At 55.7% G+C, this 18,858-nt stretch overlaps 6 protein-coding genes across 6 annotated transcripts; 1 reads left to right on the top strand and 5 right to left on the bottom strand.

The window, feature by feature from the left end:
- Positions 1-182: 182 nt before the first annotated feature.
- DICSQDRAFT_177268 (uncharacterized protein) lies at positions 183-1,664 on the bottom strand (the record flags this gene model as incomplete). The annotated part of the gene is made up of 5 exons (XM_007361043.1): positions 1,471-1,664; positions 1,224-1,399; positions 902-1,165; positions 765-844; positions 183-711 (listed from the first exon to the last, which is right to left on the bottom strand). The coding sequence occupies exons 1-5, from the start codon at positions 1,652-1,654 to the stop codon at positions 183-185; spliced, it is 1,233 nt and encodes a 410-aa protein (XP_007361105.1). The 5' UTR covers positions 1,655-1,664.
- Positions 1,665-1,856: 192 nt separating this feature from the next.
- Positions 1,857-3,751, top strand: DICSQDRAFT_132040 (uncharacterized protein). Its single transcript, XM_007361042.1, has 5 exons — positions 1,857-2,320; positions 2,375-2,505; positions 2,564-2,713; positions 2,784-3,302; positions 3,400-3,751. Exons 1-5 carry the CDS (start codon positions 1,882-1,884, stop codon positions 3,604-3,606), a joined length of 1,446 nt encoding a protein of 481 aa, XP_007361104.1. The 5' UTR covers positions 1,857-1,881; the 3' UTR covers positions 3,607-3,751.
- On the bottom strand, positions 3,734-6,165 carry DICSQDRAFT_97369 (Gaa1-domain-containing protein). The gene is made up of 10 exons (XM_007361041.1): positions 6,011-6,165; positions 5,854-5,956; positions 5,704-5,798; positions 5,564-5,648; positions 5,345-5,510; positions 5,192-5,293; positions 5,040-5,141; positions 4,718-4,988; positions 4,243-4,666; positions 3,734-4,185 (listed from the first exon to the last, which is right to left on the bottom strand). The coding sequence occupies exons 1-10, from the start codon at positions 6,151-6,153 to the stop codon at positions 3,763-3,765; spliced, it is 1,914 nt and encodes a 637-aa protein (XP_007361103.1). The 5' UTR covers positions 6,154-6,165; the 3' UTR covers positions 3,734-3,762.
- Positions 6,166-6,638: 473 nt separating this feature from the next.
- Positions 6,639-12,137, bottom strand: DICSQDRAFT_49951 (1,3-beta-glucan synthase; the record flags this gene model as incomplete). Its single annotated transcript, XM_007361040.1, has 10 exons — positions 6,639-6,694; positions 6,750-6,813; positions 6,865-6,938; positions 6,992-7,322; positions 7,375-8,219; positions 8,275-8,454; positions 8,513-10,199; positions 10,252-11,247; positions 11,312-11,929; positions 12,057-12,137. 10 exons carry the CDS (start codon positions 12,135-12,137, stop codon positions 6,639-6,641), a joined length of 4,932 nt encoding a protein of 1,643 aa, XP_007361102.1.
- Positions 12,138-13,669: 1,532 nt separating this feature from the next.
- DICSQDRAFT_77671 (protein serine/threonine phosphatase 2C) lies at positions 13,670-15,810 on the bottom strand. The gene is made up of 11 exons (XM_007361039.1): positions 15,435-15,810; positions 15,356-15,370; positions 15,016-15,265; positions 14,899-14,959; positions 14,750-14,836; positions 14,574-14,691; positions 14,256-14,513; positions 14,187-14,197; positions 14,043-14,127; positions 13,817-13,981; positions 13,670-13,752 (listed from the first exon to the last, which is right to left on the bottom strand). Exons 1-9 carry the CDS (start codon positions 15,759-15,761, stop codon positions 14,088-14,090), a joined length of 1,167 nt encoding a protein of 388 aa, XP_007361101.1. The 5' UTR covers positions 15,762-15,810; the 3' UTR covers positions 13,670-13,752; positions 13,817-13,981; positions 14,043-14,087.
- Positions 15,811-16,783: 973 nt separating this feature from the next.
- DICSQDRAFT_151890 (ras-domain-containing protein) lies at positions 16,784-18,200 on the bottom strand. The gene is made up of 7 exons (XM_007361038.1): positions 18,117-18,200; positions 17,908-17,945; positions 17,806-17,842; positions 17,470-17,729; positions 17,264-17,391; positions 17,108-17,207; positions 16,784-17,049 (listed from the first exon to the last, which is right to left on the bottom strand). The coding sequence occupies exons 1-7, from the start codon at positions 18,160-18,162 to the stop codon at positions 17,008-17,010; spliced, it is 651 nt and encodes a 216-aa protein (XP_007361100.1). The 5' UTR covers positions 18,163-18,200; the 3' UTR covers positions 16,784-17,007.
- Between the last annotated feature and the right edge of the window lie 658 nt (positions 18,201-18,858).

Below are 18,858 nucleotides of genomic sequence, written 5' to 3'. Positions count from 1 at the left end.
TTCGATCGCGCGATTAGGACGCGCCCTCGTGTACGTCACCGTCACGTGGCAATCGCCTTGGGTCACGTTCAGGCGCGTCGCTGCGCTACGCGTCCGGTTCGCGAGATGGCTAGGAGCAGGAGCCCCGACATATGCATGTTCATGCATTGAGAGTAGGAGTAAGCTACGAGAACACCTACTCATCACTCTGCCTCTTCCTCCTCCTCTGTCTCTTCCGCTTCCGCTCCCTCTTCCTCCTCCTCTTCCCCTTCCGCCGCCTCTGCTTCCTCCACATCATCGGGCGGGGGTCCTCCACGAAGAGGCAATCGTGCACGTGCACTCCCGTCCTGGATGACAATCGTGATCGCCGCGAACTGTATGTACGCCGCCGCGATCAGCACCGACGCGCCGATGAAGCCCCAGCGCCAGAGCCGGTACCGCCATTCCTCCTTCTGCACCTCGGGCGCGTTCGCGAGGACGGTCGAAGGCGATTTGCGCCGCGGCGGCGCGCGCGGCCATGGGATGAGGTAGCGCAGAGAATACGACCAGCTCTTTTGAACTACGGGAGGGAAGTGCGCGGGGTCGGGGAGCGCGATGCGCAGGACGGCTGCGTGGTGCGCGGCGAGGCGGGGATAGGATCCGGTGAGGACGGAGCTGACGAGTGGATCTGGGAAGGGAAGGTTTAGCAGCAGGTGGGTGTGCGCGGCGAAGACGACGTCTAGTGTCGTGGGGCTAGGTCGAAAGCGTGAGCAAGCGTGTCCTCATGAGTAGGGACATGACCTCACGTTTCGCTCCCCGTGAAGAACTGGTGGTCTCCAAGAAGCCTGTCGTAGACATCGAACACCGCCCGCGCCTTCTCCACTACCTGTCATCAGGACGGCGATTGAGTCGACGAGACGGTGGGGGTGCGTGATCGGCCTACATTCTCTCGCTCGAACGCGGTTTTGAACTTGTGGGCCTCGTTCGGAGCATGCTGCTTCTTGCGACGTCCCAGGACCCGTCTGGGCTCTTCCGGCTCACCTTCCACCTCCGGAACGTGCCAAAGCCCAGCTGCCTCTAACCTAGGCTTGTGCGACTTGCGTACGCGCGAGGGGACGTAGTAGCGCTGAGGCACGGGAAGCATGGAAACCAGAGCGGGTGCGGTCACGCTAGACCAGTTTTCTTGGAGCGAGTAGAGCATATGGTTCTAGGATAGCACAAGCATTACAGAGCGCGCCCAGAGGGGGGTAAACCGGGAAACTTACCACAAGGTCTCCATAGCTGGACTCCACGTGTGCGATGCGCGCGGTCAGTTGTGCGGTTTGCACAGAAGTGAGGTGCCCATCGAGGTTATGCGCATTACGGAGCTTGCGGACGTAGGCGATGATTGCGGACAGACCGGAGACGTGATGCAGACCATGGGTCAAAAAGGGCAATTGACCTGGTAAGGGGCCAGAGTATGATAAGCAGACGCTACGGCATGACATAAAAACTTGTGTATGACAAACCTACCGCTGGGGGACAGGTCTGGGTTGGCGCAATGGGTGACGGAGAAGTGGCCAGGGACGGTGAGCTGGAGGTAGAGCAAGGCAGCAGTCGAAGAGACGTCGAACGAGACAACATCGCCGTGGCTGGGCCATATGTGCAAACAGATGTTCCGAGCACCGAGCAAAGGAGAGAGCTTGGAGTCGCTCATATTGGGTGTGCACTCACTGACGACTCGGAGGACGACCTCGGAACCCGGGTGCAGACAGCGATCGACGCGCGCTGTGACATAGACACGCGGGTCACACATTCGATGGTCACAGTCACACCTGTATGGGGGCGTCTTTGTGAGCCGCTGGAGTTGGGCGCTTAACGGTCTTGGTCCGCTGCTCCCAACGCTGTAATATTCTATCTACGTCGCGCTCCGCTTTGGGCACAATGGTCGACTTTGACGAAGACGTGATTGTTGTCGACGATGTCGAGGACGGCGACGCGTTTCAGCCCTCTCATAGGGCCGCTGCGAGCCACGCCCCGCAACGCAGCCTCCCCCCTCGCGCATCCCGAACGGCCGCCAACCTCCGCAGGCAGAGCACCCCTCCCTACGCAGACCCCTCCGAAGGACGGACGACTCGCAGCGCTGCGAGGGGCGCGAAGCCACAGCCCAAGTTGAAGCTCAAACTGAGCGAGAAGGCCGCGGCCCAGGCCCCGGGGATGTCCTTCCTGGGGCCGTACGACCGCGAGCTCGATTCCGACGACGAGGACTTGGTGTTCGAGGAGCAGTTCATACTCCGCATGCCGCCCGGAGAGGACTGCGAGAGGCTGAGGAAGATGGCGCAGGCGAGGGAGGTCTCGGATGACGTCTGGTTCAAGTTCAAGGGTGAGTGGCTGCTCCGTCCCTACTCCTCGTGCGCTGAAAGCGATCGTCACGCAGACTCGAGGCGGGCTGTATTCCACATAGGAAACAACACTTATCAATCTAAGTTGGTAGACCTGCCATGCATCGTCGAGTCGCAGAAGACCCTGGACAACAAGCAGATGTTCAAGGTGGCGGATATCTGTCAGGTGCGTCTCCCCCCAATCGCGTCCTCGCACCTCCGTTGACATCCTCGCCCTGCGCCAGATGCTCGTCGTCGAGGATAAGGTCGCGGACGAGAACTCGCTAGCGAACCGCGGCAACTTCAACATCGACGAGTTCATCTGGCCGCACGGCATAACCCCGCCCCTCAAGCACGTCCGCAAACGCCGCTTCCGCAAGCGCGTGAACCGTCGAGTGCGTACCCGCCCTTCCCCTCTCCCCCTCGGCACCATTGCACTGACCTCCCCCGTCTCCGCGCGCACAGACGATCGAGACCGTCGAGCAAGAAGTCGAGCGCCTCCTCGAGGCCGACGCGCTCGCGTCGGACGTCAAGTACGAAGTGTTCGAGAACGTGAACCCGGACCTGTCCGACTCTGAGTTCGTCGACCGCGAGCCCGACGCGCCGCTCGACGCGCCCACGCCCTTCGGCTTCGACGCGCCGACTCCGGCGACGCAGGCGGGCGACGCGGACGAGGACGAGGAGGGGGGCGGGGCCCACGCGCGCGAGGAGGACGAGGAGGGCGAGGGCGACATCGACGAGGAGCTCGCGGCGGAGCTCGACCTCGCGCTGGGGGATGACGAGGGCGGCGTGGAGGCGGACGAGGACGAGGACGAAGAGGACGAGGACGAGGACGAGGAGGACGAGAGCGACGAGGATGACGACGACGACGACGACGAGACGGTGCAGGCGCGGAAGCTGCTGAACGAGGAGATCAGGGATCTGGAGGCCGCGGTGAACAAGAAGCGGAACGAGATCGCGAGCTCGGGCAACCCGCTCATCAAGGTGAGTGCTCTGCGGCTCTGTGGAGACGCTCTATGTTCTCTGCTCTTGCTCTTGCTCTTGCTCTTAATGAGATATTGATCGCGACGTGTGCACTCAGCGCCGCTTCGAGGACGCGCTCAAGAAGCTGCAGGCGGACCTGGACACAAAGATGGCGCAGCGGGACGAGATGAAGGAGAAGTCGCGGCTCCGAAAGGAGGGCATCATCCCTGGTGCCGCGACCGGTGGAAACGACCCCGACGAGTTTGGTGGGGAAGACGACGACGATCTCTTTGGCGAGGGCCCAGATGGCATGGAGATTGGCTAAACTGCGACCCTCTGGACCCCCTTCCTCGGCCACCTTCATCTCCTGCTCCGTATATACGCCCATTGTCACATTGCTGTCGCACCATGCAAATCATCCCAATTTTTGTATCATAGTGGATATTGTATTAGTTATCGTCAATCCATACATGTAACGCTCTCATGAAGGCAGCCAACAGACCAACGCCGACTGCAACACGAGCGGCACGTACACCACGCACACGAACGGCGCGAACCACACCCTCAGCACTTCCCAATTCCATAGCGCCTTCCCGGTCTCCTCTGGGCAGAACACGAGCCAGCCTAGAGCGAGGATCGAGTACAGTGCGTACTTCCCGATGCGGGATGGCAGGCGTGGCGAGGGTGATGCGAGGGTGAGCGGGATGCCCATGAAGACCGCGAGGGCCGCCGCGAGCGAAAAGTTGAGCACTGCGGTGATGGAGATGACCGCGGAGGTGAAGCAGAGATTCAACGCCTTGAGTACAGCGGACACTGGCGCGCTTCCGGGGCGGGTTGGCTGAGGCAAGCGGGCAACCAGTAGTGGAGCCGCAGCGAATATAAGGAAAAGGATGGCAGGATGAGCCTGCAGGGAAGCGGGATGAGGCGGCAGCTCTCGGTAGAAACAAGTATAACGACTTACCAGTCTCCTGCTAACAGCTTCCCAAAAGACGTAACCGATGGCATGCGTGGCGATCATGACCGTCACAGCGTCAAGGACAGGTCTATCCCTACTGACCCACTTCTCCACCGATCGTGGCCGCGCCTTCTCCGATTTCTCTTCATCCTCGAGAGAGACAGAGGTCAGCAACCATCCGGCATTGACCCACTCGCCAAGTCCGGAGAACAGCATCGAGGTGCCGACCAAGATGGCGCTGGGGAGGTACATGCCGATCTTCATAAATATCTCAGGCCTGACCAGGAGGAAGAAGAAGAATGAAGCATGAAGGCGCTCCAGGAGGTTGTTCATGGTCCGCAGGGATGATTCGAGGATCTTGCCAAGGGCGTAAAATCCGTGGGGGCCTGTCGCTGGGACTGCGTATACGGTCAGGGCGTCGATACGGAATCTGTCAGTAGTCAGTATTGTAATTTGGTCATGATATGTTCAGCGTGCTCACTGGTGGAGAAGACCATGCACGCCACTGGCTGCACCTCTCGCTTGATAGTTCACATGACGAGAGATGACCTTAGCCCGCATGGCGTACTCCTGTACGTCACCGTTGTTCTTCAGTCCCTCTGGCATCCATGAAGGGACAACAGTCGGAGCGCTCGGCGTTTCTCTAGGGTCGAGGTCATCGTATACCACTACCGGCACTCCGCCTGTATGACGAGAGATTACACCGACGGAGTTCATTAGGTCCTGATTCGGCAAGCGGCCATTCAGACCCTCTTGAGGAAGTCAGCTTCGTTATGCTTGGCAGAAACTAATTCGCTATTCACCGAAAAATATACCAAGGTGGGAGAAAGAGTGGCCAGGGTAATCGACGTTTATCGCTGTCCAGACTACACCGGATGACAACTCCAGAGGTTCGGTGTGCAGGTCTGCTCGCTTGTTAGCACCTTTTTAGGGTCACATCAAAATTGAGACGCACTCGCTTGAGGTAGCCCATGGTAGGTCGTAATAAAGGCTTGCATGCCGTCCAGGTATCCATCACTGATGACGAAGACCAAGTCCTTTGCCCACAAGGAGTACTCTGTGCCGCAATTTCATACACAGTTCTGAATGTCTTGCACACTTTACTCACTCTTCAAGTACCCCGCAAGCGAAAGGACAATAGCCACACCCCTTAAGTTGAGAGTTTCGTCTCCCTCTCCGGTTCTGCTCAACCATGAAGCACTGATGATTATAGCCTCAGCTCCAGAGGCACGTGGCGCCGCCATAACAGCGTATGCGTTAGTTCCGTTTATTGCCTGAATCTCACATTTATGGACACCAACTAAAGCGCGGGAGGTAAAGGACGCACCCCGCCCAGAGTGTCAAAGGAGTATCGTTGTGTACGCGCGGGTATTCCAAGCTTTTCGAAGACGCCAACGGAGTAACGTGCGATTCTAGTAGGACGCTATGAGGGTGAACGCTTCACCACCCTCTAACGCAGGAACTCACTCGTCATTTGTAGCATTCCGGTCTCGCAGTTGCTCCAGGTCCTCAAGTATCCGGTCGGCTCGATGCACGTCGTTCCAATTCCAGTATGTGTGGACCTTCAAAGTCTCAACACGGCAGTCTCAATACGTCAAGACAAGATTCATAGCGTACCTGTGCAGGCTGTAGTGCGTTTTCATCTATGTATATTCGTTGTCCGAATTGCGAGGAGGGTAGTGCCAGCATCCATAGGTATCCCACTAGAAATAGCACAAGCCTGGTCATGTAAGTCCACTGGCCTAGCAGAAACAGTGAAAGGCATTCTTCGCACCTGATGAATGGCAGTCCCTTCCATAGCTTGTTCGTGAGTACTTGTCGGCGACGGATTCTGGTGGCATTGGGATCGTCTCCGCCTCTTAGCCTTTGCCTGAGTGCCGTAGCCACTCCTGCGAGTTTTTGAAGGATAGTTGGCATCCAGAGTATTTCCTAGCAGCTCATCGGGGAGTGTGCGTGTGGGCGAGTGATACGCGATGGACGTGGTGAGTACCTACAGCTAGTGATCGAGCTCATCCAACTGTGCGTACATATCCGCTTCTTTCGGAGCGCCCAAAGCGCGACAGTCGACCTCGACGACCACCAGCTTCGTGCGTGGTGGCTTTCAATTTGCCAAGAATTGTGTCTCGCTATAATGAATGTTTGTGTTGACGGCTCATCGACAATGGGAGTTCCCTGCATGTGTTTAGACGATACCTACTATCGAAAGTTTGCATACGGCCAGCTCACAGTGTGGTATCAGTAAATAAGATGGCTGTATAGATCTATGTAGAGTACAGGGTCCAATGCAAGTATCGAAGTCAGCTGTTGACAAGGGAATGATGCTCGAGAGCGTGATAGAGAGCGTCGCTGTGGCCCGACCACAGCACGGTCAGAAAGCGAAGATGCGTGCGTGGACATTAGATTTAGATGTTCTGGCATACGGTACACGTGAATGTAATGTGATCCCGGAAGAGTGCGGCTGTACGATAGTTGTTAGCAGGAAGTCAGACACGGATGTAAAGAGGGCGACGTACGCAGGACGATCAGAGCAGCGAGGAACGCAACCACGATGATATAGACCAGTGAATATTTGAACACCTGAGAAGATGATCAGTAAAAGGGATGTGCTGGGGTCAGTTATTGACGTACTATCCATCTCCGCTGGCGCTTCTGCTTCGTGGAGAAGAGTGGTGGACGGATCTGCTTCGAGGGCCGTAACCAGACTGTAGGGCAAGTGAGCACTTCAGACTGCACGTATGCGATTAAACCAACTTACACATCATCATCGAGTGAAGCTTGTCGACGAATGGAATGAACATGGGTGGCGTCATGACAATCAAGAGGAGGTGGGCAAGCAAGAAGTCGGAGGTCCAGAGAGACATCTCGACGATCTTGACCACGTACTCACGGGCGGGCTGCGAGAACGCAGACGAGCCGAGACCACGACCATACCACTGTCCGGACCACCATGCCTTGTTGGTCTCCTCGTGCTTCAACTCACGTGAGAGGAATACGGAGATGAGGATCTTCTGGATGGCGCGCTGAATCGCAATGATGGCGATGACACCGAGCACAGCGTGCGACGCGTCCCAGAGCTCTAGGAACCACTACAAAAAGGATCAGAAAGGCTAGCAACTGGGCAAGCACGACAATACATACGAAGAACTCGAAGAAGGCGACGAGGCCGATCAAGCTGAGGAAGTGCGCGAACGCGGCCATGAACGACGCGAACCTCGCCCAGCCTGACATCATCGGCCCGATGAACAACGAGATGAAGAACAGCGTTAGGAGCACGACAGCGTTCCATACGACTGGACCAATCGCGATGACACCGATTCGGACGAGTGGGCTCGGGTTCTGCTTGCCATTCCTGTCGGGAAAGGACTTGACGAACATGTACGCGACGACGAAGATGGTAGCCATGCAGATTGGGAGGATGACCTCGGAGAAGATGACGCTCCGCCACTTGGCACGGGGAGCGTCGCCGGCCAACTTCTCAGACGGGTGCCCGAGCTTCTTCTTCTTGTAACCAGTGATCATTGTACGTGACAGACGGCAGTAGCCGTACCAGGAGCTGGCCTTCGTACGCGAGTTGCCACGAGACATCCAGCGGAGGAATTCGCGGTAGTCAATGACGAAGTCAGCGAACGAGAACTGATGCGGGTTGAAGACGAAGGGCGCGATGCACAGTGACAAGACCGAGAACCAGAAGTAGATGAGGAAGGGCGTCCAGATGGACATGGTGGCGTAGAGGAGCAGAAGCAGGTTGCGCATACCCATGTAGATACTGGGTCCAGCGAAACGAGAGTAGAGGATGGTGAAAGAGATACGAGTCGTCGCGAAACCACGACCCGTTGCAATGTACCGGGCACCACCGAATGTCAGGTTGCTTTGAATGGACTGCGAGTATATCTGCGTCGAGAAGACTTCGAAGATCGGCGAGAAAGACAAGAAGTGCTTCCCAAGACGCACAAGCGCCTTGCCAGTACCACGCTCAAGCAGCTCTGCAGGCGAAGACGTCAGCTTGGGTAATGTCAGTAACAAGCCTGGTGGACATACCTTGCATGAACAGTGGCAAGAAAGCGATGAAGAAGACCAAGAAGATAGATATAATGCAGTGCTTGATCCAATCGAATACCGGGATGAGGTTGTAGCAGCCAGGTTGTCCACCAAGCACATTGCCCTGTGAGTCGACCTTGCAGATGGCCAATTGCTTGTTGAGCGTGCCGAGGTATAGAACTACGGATAGGTCAGCCTCATGAATACCCACGCACACCCCGAGAAAAGCGATACTCACGCGTAAGCATGAAAGTCTGAATCGAGTAGATGACGAGGATGTTGTTGATGTGGAAACCGGGATGACCGTAGTAGAACGTAAGGAAGCGGTCGATAGGCAGCTGCGTGCCGAGGTAGTAGTACTCGCGACTGAGCATCTGTTCACCCATACCCGTGCCGAGCTTGGTCTGGAAGTTAAGAATGGTGCCGAAACCTAGATCACGACCCTTCCCGCACTGGTAGTACTCGGAGTGCTTGATGCGTCCGCCACGCGATATAGCCGTCATACCAGCGAAAATATCCTCGTTCAGATGGAGACCCTTCTGAGCCTTGGACACACCACCACGCGTAGTCATGAACGTCGCATTCAGGAAATCGGGGTGACCATAGTGCAGCTTTCCACCAATCCAGGCGAGGACACGAGGCGTGAGGGTACCGAACGTCTGCTCCTTTCCGGCAGCGATGTCACCGAGAATACCGATGTTCTCCGAGAAGATGTACTCGCGAGTGCCGACGATGGCGACCGGGTACTTGTTGAACTCCTTGTGGCCCCACTGCGCGTACGGGCTCTGGCTCGAGACGTTATACTGCTCGAACTCGCCGAGGATGTTCCGGATCTTGATGCACTCCTCGAGGTAGTTGTCCTGGTTGGCATCGATGAGCTGGAGGAACTCGCCGCGATAGAAAACGATCGCATGGTTCTGGTTGTCCGACTTGCCGTCACCGAGAATGGGGTTACCGGGCAGCTCGACGCGGAACTTGGGCTTCCGCTTCCCGGTCTGCTCGTCAATCTCGGAGTGACCGTCAATGAGCGTAGAGAAGAGGCGTGGGTCGCCACCACTCGGGGCAGGCTCTTCATCCAGGTACGCGATCTGTAGGTCGGGGTATGCGCGGAGCAAGAACTCGGCGTTCTCGAGCTCCTCCTTGTTGAACTTGGCGTAGCGCTGCATCGAGACGGTGAACTTGAACTTCCGGCGGGACATGCGCTCGAGCTCGCGCTCAAGGCGATCCGTGTTGCCAGCGAAGCGCTGTACGATTTGCGGGTTCTCGACACGGTACAAGAGTTTGATGGCTTTGGAGTAGTTCATCATACCAGACACGGTACGGTAGAGCGTCTGCGCGCGCAGGGAAGCCCATATACGCGTACGAAGGGTGTACTCGGGCGCGGCCGTCTTGAAACCGATGCAGTAGAAGGGAAGGTCGTCCGTCCGCTTATTGCCAGACTTCTCGTTCGTGCTCTGAGTGCCGTCGAACGTAGCGGTCTCAGACTCTTCGGCGAGAATCTTGGTATCCTTCACGAAGTTGTCCCACTCAATCGGGTGCAGTTGCTTGAGGTACTCGAGCAGTGTGACACGGGTGTTCTGGTCCTCTTCCCTGATGATCTCCCGAAGACTAAGGAGGATCTTCTCAGAGTAATGCGGTACAAGGACGGTGAACGTAGGCATAGCATCAACCGGCAGGGGCTCCGGAAGCGCAGTCGTGAGGGATGAGGCGAAGAACGAGATACGACGCTCTGCCTCCCCACCAACGGGGAAGAAGTCGGCTTCGTTGCCATTGTTGTTGGTGAAGAAGGGGGGCGCACGGAGGGTGCGGCGACCGTCTGGACTGTCGACCTGGTGGTACAGGAGACGCTGGACGTGATTGATGGAAAGCAGATGCTCGCGGTACATGGAGATGATGATGGCATTCCAGACTTGGGAGACAAGGACCTGGGCTACAGTTAGCATGCGTTCTGAGCTGAAGAATGGGAGCAAGACATACCTTGGGCTTGTACTTAACCTCCATCTCGGAAGTCGCAAGGATCTTAGCGTAGATACGCTTCGGCATCCGGGTGTAAACCTCCTTCCAAGGCGTCCAGATGGATAGACCAAGGTGGAACGACCGCGCAACCGAGAACACGACAATCCAGATGATGTACCACAGATACGTATCCAGGAAGAACAGGATCAAGTCCATGACGTACATGATCGCGAGGGCGAACGGCACTTGGTTGCTGCATAGCGCGGTCCCGAAGTACTTGTCGTTACAGCCCTGTACCTTCGTCCGCGCCATAACAGCGATGGGACTAGAGAAGGACGAGGTCAGGAAGAAGAACGACTCGGTGAACTTGCATCCAAAGATGAGGAGCCAGATCGAGATCGAAGCCATTCGCGCCGAACGAGTGAGCGTGGGGTACGAGGCCGTGAAGGTCTGGGAAGCCAAGTACTTGCGCGACTTGCCCGCGACACGGTCACCGAACAGCCTCCCGGAAGGAATGATACTGAACGCGACCGTGACCACGACGGACAGGAAAAATTGCGCGATACCGATGATGAGCGGGATATTGCCCTGGTTCGGGCGGCCGTCGACGAGAGCAATGTAGAACGTGGGACCACCAGTAAGTGCGAGGAGGATGAGCAGGAAGACGAGACGAGCAGTAAGGTGACTGGCGTTGTGCCACGAAGTGGGGATGTATGAGAACTCGGCGATAGTTGCTGCAATCATGATGGACGTCGCAACGGCACCTCCAAGAGCGGTCGCAGACCAGGTCATAGGCGCAGAAGGGGACTGCTTGTTCTTCGGCGCATAAACCTTGGGAGAGTTGTATGCGGTGTAAAACCAGAAGAACGCAACATGCAGAATCCAGATACGGTTGAAGTTCACAAGCAAGTGAGCGGAGGAACGCTTCTCATAGAACGTCTTGAAGAAGACGCGATTCCACGCGATGCGACCAAATTTCGTGTACCTCTGTGTAGGCGCGACGTCGATCAAACGCGTCTGCATGCGGCCAATCAGCATTGACTCCCCGCTCAGTACCCACTTTTACGACAAGTGGACTTACGTTATCCTGCAGAACGATCTTCGCGAGACCCTCCGGATACCAGAAGAGTTGGTTGATGTCGTCGTAGCCAATAATCTGGTCATGGTCCTTCTCCCTACGAACGAACTTTCCATCGACGACCTCATAGCCCTGGTCCCGCATGAAGCGGTACAGAGGTTTGATGACTGTCTCAAGGTAGAGACCCTCGGGGACGGGGTCGATCCGGTTCTGACATTCCGGACTCCGATAGTAGTCGTCCGCACATTTGAAGATGAAGCACAGGCACTCCGGGGTGAACCGGACGTTGCCCGCCTCGCCCCAACAGAGAAGGTAGAGCGCGACCTGGCGGAGGCGGTCGTACTGACTCATGTTGTTCATCGCATTCCTCCATCGGTTGAGCGCACTATCGAGCGACTTGCCCCCCGCGGTCTTCGCGTTGCCCTTGACGCTCCGGAGGCGCTGCAGACCGGGATTTTGCGACTGACCGACGGCGTCGTCGAGGTTGAGCTGGGCGGCGAAATACCACTTCCGGTAGTTGGCGTGTTGACCGCCAATGTAGTCAGCATGGACGGTGAGAAGGGCTTGATTCGGCGTCATGCGAGACGCCCTCGAATCAAGGAGCGTCATCAAGAAGTCGAACTGTCACAGTATTCAGCAATCATGTCTGACAGTGATGCTCCATCGGCAGTAGGAGGGGACGAAACAGAGCGGCGGATGCAGGGGACAGAGGGAGAAGGGGGAAGACGGCCTTAGGAGAGGGACGTACCATATTACGCATGGAATCCTTCTGGAAGCCGAACTTTTGCTGGAGGTCGAGGAAAATGTCCTCAATCTCCTCCGTCGACATGGGTATCTGGCGTTCCGCCGACCACGCAGGGTATGGCTCACCCGCGCCCGGAATGTCCGCGAACGGGTTGCCAGGCGCAATGCTGGTCCCGACGCTCATGTGGGATTCGACCGACGCACTGTAGTGGCGGTTGTAGCCCGGGAAGCCCGCCTCATCGCCGGCTGCAGGAGTGTACGTCAGTATCGGTACCGTCTCATGGGATTCAGCAGGCTCGGTAGACGTCCGCTCGAATGCGTAGCCGCTGTTGCTACCATGACCAGCAAGGTGGGGGAGGATGGCGACGGAATCCGTCGATGAGGTGTCATGCAGAGGCCCGTAGGACGGGGGCATGGCAAGTGTAGCTGATTCCAGCACACCCCTTGCGCTGGTCTATATGCTGCGCACAGCCAAGCGGCGCTGGACAGTAACAGGGGAGTTCACCCATCGTAATTGATGCGACCGAGCGGCATGGCGGAGCCTTCGGACGCCGAGCAACTACGAAAAGGATATCGGACCAGTGCACTCACATTGGGGGGTGTAGGTGCCATCGTAGTAGCCAGACGAGGCGAGAGGTACGCTGCTTGCGTTGCGGCTGGTATACGAATCAGCGTCGGAGTCCGAGTACTGGCGGGCATATTGAGGTTGATTTGAGAAAGGATTCAGCTGGTCATAGCCAGGGCCGGGACGCGCAGCCATGGGGGAAAGAGGGATGCGTCAAGACTGGCGCAGTGCAAGACGGACAGGACGTGGTGGGTAAAGGAGTGAAACGACCGACAACAGCTTGTGTTGGGTCTGTGCTTGAGGAGGAAGAGAGCGGGCGATGGGGAAGAAGTGGTAGGCAGCTGAAACAGGTTCCTTGTTTGTCACATCGGTTGCGTGGGAATCCGTTGCCGCCATTGCCCAGACTGGTTATCCCCCGACCTCCATCAGACATCCTGAGACCGGCCTTGATTCGCAGCCTCGTTCACCATATCATAACTCAGCAACTCTTCCGTGACTCTGACTGACAGTCCCAGAATACTAGAAAACAAGTGCCCGAGCCAAATCATCCGAGAATGTGCATACTTTAGCCGATGCCGCACGCCGTCAAACCCTCTTTCGGGTTCAGCAGGTCTCGTGCGTGTCAACCACGTAAAACAAATTTCCCCGTCGTTTTGAGTCGATCATGCCCATGTAAGGACGGACGTATGTCGCTCGTTGCGATAGCAGCTTATCAGCGTCACATACCCCACGATACCCTTGACTGGCCAACTGGCAATAACCTGTGCTCTGACTTGCCTTCTACCGGTATCAGGCCCCCTATTCCAAAAGATCATATGCTTCTCCGAGGATGGGCGCATACTGAGTGCCATTACCCCGCCGGAGCCTTCAGGCCGTCGAACCTGTGCGAGTAATTTGGCGATGCCCAAAATGACCTCGAGGAAACACAGTGGCTGTTCTGGGCGACTGCGGACCGAAATTGGAAGGTTCAAAATTGCGTCGAGCTTGCCAAGGTCCAAGTTGTGTTGCACCGGTCATCGCCGAGAACAGCCGTCCCCTGCGTTCTCTGCAGCATCCCAGCAGAAACTCAAAGTGACATCGGGGGAAAGTGCAGCTATCAACCCGCGATCCGTCGGCGCGCCTGCAACGTCACTCTCTGGAACGCATCTTTCGTCAATTGCCGTAAACAATAGTTGTGAGTGTCAAGCGACGGTACGCACCTCGAAATACGTTGAAAGATGTGCGCCGGTGTGCATATATTACAATAAACAGTAACGACAATAAGATGCCTCTACAGATACATTACACATGGACATCCAAGTGTTCAGCATTAGGGTATCGCAATGCACCATGTAGCCTAGTCCGATATCCGCATAGTCTGGTTACTACGTGCCAGAACAGTGTGTCAGCCCGCTGACGCAGCTATGCGGGTAATGAACCACTGACCAAGAGGATCAAGGGTGGCCAGAGGGCTTCTCTGTTCATAAGCCTTCAGATCGCTTCTTGGACCATCGTGACGAGAACGGTGACGCTGTCAATGTCGTGTCGTAAGTGGCCCACCCTGATACAGCCCTGCAGATCGAGACTTACTCATCCACCTTCTGTGATCCGAAACAGGTCAGCAAGGCCTAGTTCGACGAAGACCAACGCATGACTTACCCCGCCCCGGAAGTACATGCCCTCACGAGCAGCGGCTCGCTCGAAGGGGCTGACCCTCTTCGTGTTCGCCATACAAATCCGCGCGTAATCCACGATACGCTCGGCCATCGCTTGGACCTCCTGGTCCTCGGCGCTCCCCTCGAACTCCATCTCACCCACTGGTGTGATAGTGCGCCTATTCAGCTGAAACTGCCTCGCGACGAGGCCACAGATGGCGACCATCTCCGAAGGGAAGACGTTGTCCGATAGTCCGTCGGTCTGTGAAGGATGTATAGCCGCTTAGCTGAGGAAGCGCTGCTTCTGGTGGGGCTTACGCACATATGCGATGATCAGGTCACCATGCCGTAACTTGAGCTCGCATAAGTCTGCGTCTTTTGGGTGATCTACAACGGCTCGGGAAAAGCGTTTTTGGGCTACAGGCAGCTTCGACAGCTGTCTACGATATTGGCCGGTTGGTTATGGCGCTTTAGAGCACAGCCTACACAAGCACGTACTTTGGGCAGTTGAAGAAATGTGTTTGAGAGCGTTGCTGATAGATGACTTGCGAACCGCGGATTATGAGAAATCCACTGTCGCCGAGGCTGGTACGGGGAGATATTCATTTCGAAACGCCAGAATACCTCAGGAATACGCGAAAACATACTTTGCCGCCCGCAACATCCCCGTCGACGCGTTGAGTGTGAGTATGCACGCGGTACTTGAACCTATGACAACCGGTTACGTCGGTCAGCTGTGCGAACCAGACCATCTACACACTCACCGGCTACAACGTATCGTTCCCTAAGCACACCTCCATACGCAGATTCTAGGCACTCCACCGGAGACAACTCCCACCCTTCCACCTGCTCACGCTCTTCATACTCTTGCATAGGGTCAACCTCGGGCTCGCCAGGCCAGGCAACCTTTGAATATCGGTGTGCATGGTACATGAGTGCTTGAGAAAATAGTGACGGGTCAATGCCCGACTCTACCCATCCACCCACTCCGTCCGCGACACCTAGCGAGACCCCCTATAGTGAGGCAGAGCGAAAACAAAGTCGTACCAGACGCGTCCACCGGCGTCAGAGGCTGGCTAGAGGAAGAGCTTGAGCTGTACTCACGGAGCCCTCGCGCATCTGGAGAGACAGGCCAGCCCGCGTTCAACTCGCCGTCGTTTCGCACACCTGATGCAACACTCACATCCTGAATGTAAAAGAAGTCCTCCCCGATATGCTTCCCAGCTCCAGGGTTCGGCCGCGATAACGTCGTGTCTCGCCATTTCCCTATCGGACTGTCCGGAGGGAACGGGTCCGTGTTGACTCGTGGACCGCGCGGGTCATGCGGCTTTCCTGCCCAGCTCGCCCCAACGTGGAAGCGATACGGCCTAGGGAGAGGCGGGCTTGACGAAGGAGTAGAGGAGGCGAAGCAGCGCGCCTGTTTCGAGAGTGCGATGCCAGGAATGCATTTTGGTAGTGTCCGAGGTATCTTGCAGAGTAATGGATGCTTGGAAATGAAGGGCAAAACCATCGACAGCGGTGCGTATGTGAAAAATGGATATCTGGAAAACGGAGTGATGGGCGAAGGTGAGAAAAGCCAAGCTCTTGGGCTGGCGGTGGAGCGACAAAGTCGATGAGCTAGCGCCACAGGATCGAGAGAGGCGCCCAGCATTCTTGTGGCAGGCAGAGATGTGCTTGACCCCAGGACCCCGAAAGTCGGCAGCGGTGACTTCTTCTAATGGCTCAGGCTTTCTCTCTATTTCAGCTTCCAGAGTTCTGGCTTTATTGAATTCTACAATGCCTGAAGTTATGACATGCAATCGGTAGGAAAACCATAGACTCTCTCACGCTTGACCCCCGGTGTCATCAGTCCCTCGCCCATCTCTGGTGGCAGGAACGCGCATCATGTGAGCGACGCGTCGAGACTCGGAGTCGGACGCGTCTCATTTGCCCCATCCAACACGACGTCTAAGACCTCGCTTGTAAGTATTTGTATAAATGTGTTCACAGTGACAGGAGATGGGCCTCTAGGACCTGATCCTCCAGTATGCGACATCGATCATGTACATGTACACACGGTGTCTTCAGCAGCACTCCGATTCACTTACCAACCTAACGATCTCTTCACATCTCTTCAGATCTCCTACTCATTTTCGATCGAGCACTCAGAAGTCCAGCGCACAGGGTGGGCCGCGCCGTTAGGTTGATGTTAGATGCCCAGCAATTCCGATCCTCCCTACTTCGTGTTGTTTTTATACAGGGGAAAAAGGTTTGGTCGTTAGTCCACTGTCCAGTGCTGTGGGCTCGCTGATAGTTTTGCGAAAAGGACCTAGGGCATCCTTCATCCCCGGCTGCCTGTGTGTCCCGTCCTGACGAGCACCAAGGGGTGGAACTCCTTCTATGCGAACATCAAGACTCAGATGGGTAGGCAGCCTAGCTGTTTCCCATCGGAGGCCGCTCGATAGTGTTCCCCACTAGCTTGCCCCTGACTTCGCAACTTACCTATAACGCGCAGAATTTGATGAATTGACATGTGCTTCTCCGTGTATATACGTATGGCTGCTTGGAAACATAAATTCGATACAGCGACCACCGACAACGAACTGACAACTTCTACAAGGTGGGGTGCGTATTCGTAGCAGCGGGTTCGGAGCATGGTTACTCCGGTATGATGCGATGAGCTTTGTACTTGTACTTAGAACAGTGTCGGATACAGGACGTATGAAAGAGACAGATGGGGTAGCAGGGGCATGATAAAGAGTCGTGAATGCGTAGAATTACAAGTCGTCGTCCTCTTCTGGCAAGGGAACAGCCTCGGCCTGGGAGAATTACGATGATAAGAAACAGTCCTGTATGATCGCAGGGAAGGTTACTGACCTGCGCAAGCTCCTCCGCGTACTTCCTCATGAGCTCGGGGTCGACCTGAACCTCCGCCGGCGCAAGAGCGGGCGCAGCGACGAACTCCAGCGACGGGTTGCTGTGCGGGTGAAAGAGAGTCGGTATAGTCCAGACCCAATGAGTAGCTATACGCACCCAACGAGCTTCCTCGCGAGCCAGAGGAACGGCTTCTCGAAGTTGTAGTTCGATTTCGCCGAGATCTCAAAGTACTGGATGTTTTTCTTGCGGTGGAACGTGACGCTGCCGGTCTTCACTTTCCGCTCCTGCAGCACAAAGTACCAGATAAGGCAACGGCCGTCAGTACTCATAGAGCCGCTGACGGCTATGATAACACCACGCACCTTCACGTCGACCTTGTTACCGCAGAGAACGATGGGGATGTTCTCACAGACACGCTCAAGATCACGGTGCCAGTTGGGAACGTTCTTGTACGTGATGCGGGAGGTGACGTCGAACATGATTATCCCGCACTGTCCCTGGATGTAGTAGCCGTCGCGGAGACCGCCAAATTTCTCCTGACCCGCGGTATCCCAGACGTTGAAGCAGATCGTGCCGAAATTGGTCGAGAAAGAGAGAGGGTGGACCTCGACTCCGAGAGTGGCTACGTACAGCGGCGGTGGCGCGATCAGGAGCCATGTACTCGATGATGTGGTGCATGACACCACTACTGTGCTCACCGATGTACTTCTTCTCAAATTCACCGGTCAAGTGGCGCTAATGAGGGGGAAAGATCAGCACACGATCGAGATATATTGAACGGGACATATGCTGGGACATACCTTGACGAAGGTGGTTTTGCCAGTGCCTCCATCTCCGACTATGCCCCATCACGTCGTATCGCATTGCACGGGAAGCGAGGCACAGTTTCGGTCGTCAAAGACACGAAAATGAGGATGTGGCACAGACATCGATCAAGATAGTTGGGCGAACATGCAAAGTTTTCGTTAGCACAACTGCAGGGTGATACCTAGGGACATTGATTGCGCACCAAGTACGAGCTTGAACGTAGGGATGGTAGCCTGCTGCTCAGACATTTCACGTTTGTAGGTGGGGGTGGTGGTGGAAGAAGGAGAAGTATCCGCGCCGGATGAGGTGAGGCTACAAGAAAGACTGAAGATATTGCTTTACGTAATCGTGTCATTAGATAATCGCGATCATCTTCAAGCCCCATGTGGATTTTACTGGCATACATCCTTTGGCTGTCTGCGGACCTCCAAGACAAATCGTCTCAACAAAGACCATCAGTAAGTGAGTATGATATTTTTCGTTCTCCTTATCCATTTTGAGAGCAAAAGTCGCGGCGACTCCGCGGAGTAATGATCGTAGAGAGATACTTACAGTGATGGATCGGTCCTTGGGACACTGCACATTTTGCCGCTCCCCTCCGGCTCCACTAGCCAATAATAATGCACATATGTACATGACAACCCTGTATCTGCCATACTCCGGGAGATAACAGCAGCAGACTGATTCGTGAAGTCACTACCTGATTGCTGCAGAGGATTTCCGAAGAAAAGCAATTGTGTATATAATTCACGGCATCATATGTTAAGACTATAACGACAGATCCCCTTCAAAATCGCTATAAATCAACATTATATGCATACCTTCCTCTACGTAGCCTTTTGAGGCGATGATTTCCGAGGGAAGGCCCTGACCCTCGTTGAAATAGCAGGACAAGTGGTCGCTCGCTTGTTGGGACAGGCGTTTAGATGTCAATTGCCTATATC

Source organism: Dichomitus squalens, assembly GCF_000275845.1.
Source record: "Dichomitus squalens LYAD-421 SS1 unplaced genomic scaffold DICSQscaffold_2, whole genome shotgun sequence".
In the NCBI taxonomy this organism is placed as follows: Eukaryota; Fungi; Basidiomycota; class Agaricomycetes; order Polyporales; family Polyporaceae; genus Dichomitus; species Dichomitus squalens.
The sequence above is the reverse complement of the archived record's forward strand: the minus strand, read 5'-3'. Positions and strand labels throughout refer to the sequence as shown.

What these genes read in the sequence shown, in the direction of transcription:
- DICSQDRAFT_132040 (XM_007361042.1), top strand. Translation starts at nt 1,882, where the DNA reads ATGGTCGACTTTGACGAAGACGTGATTGTTGTCGACGATGTCGAGGAC. An exon ending in CGTCTGGTTCAAGTTCAAGG is followed by an intron (nt 2,321 to 2,374) that starts GTGAGTGGCTGC and finishes ATCGTCACGCAG; the next exon opens with ACTCGAGGCGGGCTGTATTC. An exon ending in CGGGCAACCCGCTCATCAAG is followed by an intron (nt 3,303 to 3,399) that starts GTGAGTGCTCTG and finishes GTGTGCACTCAG; the next exon opens with CGCCGCTTCGAGGACGCGCT.
- DICSQDRAFT_97369 (XM_007361041.1), bottom strand. Translation starts at nt 6,153, where the DNA reads ATGCCAACTATCCTTCAAAAACTCGCAGGAGTGGCTACGGCACTCAGG. An exon ending in GCTTGCGGGGTACTTGAAGA is followed by an intron (nt 5,294 to 5,344) that starts GTGAGTAAAGTG and finishes ATTGCGGCACAG; the next exon opens with AGTACTCCTTGTGGGCAAAG. An exon ending in CCATGGGCTACCTCAAGCGA is followed by an intron (nt 5,142 to 5,191) that starts GTGCGTCTCAAT and finishes ACAAGCGAGCAG; the next exon opens with ACCTGCACACCGAACCTCTG.
- DICSQDRAFT_77671 (XM_007361039.1), bottom strand. Translation starts at nt 15,761, where the DNA reads ATGGTTTTGCCCTTCATTTCCAAGCATCCATTACTCTGCAAGATACCT. An exon ending in GGAACGATACGTTGTAGCCG is followed by an intron (nt 14,960 to 15,015) that starts GTGAGTGTGTAG and finishes CGGTTGTCATAG; the next exon opens with GTTCAAGTACCGCGTGCATA. An exon ending in GTGACCTGATCATCGCATAT is followed by an intron (nt 14,514 to 14,573) that starts GTGCGTAAGCCC and finishes CATCCTTCACAG; the next exon opens with ACCGACGGACTATCGGACAA.
- DICSQDRAFT_151890 (XM_007361038.1), bottom strand. Translation starts at nt 18,162, where the DNA reads ATGTCTGAGCAGCAGGCTACCATCCCTACGTTCAAGCTCGTACTTG. An exon ending in TACGTTCAAGCTCGTACTTG is followed by an intron (nt 17,946 to 18,116) that starts GTGCGCAATCAA and finishes GATGGGGCATAG; the next exon opens with TCGGAGATGGAGGCACTGGC. An exon ending in GCAAAACCACCTTCGTCAAG is followed by an intron (nt 17,843 to 17,907) that starts GTATGTCCCAGC and finishes CCCCCTCATTAG; the next exon opens with CGCCACTTGACCGGTGAATT.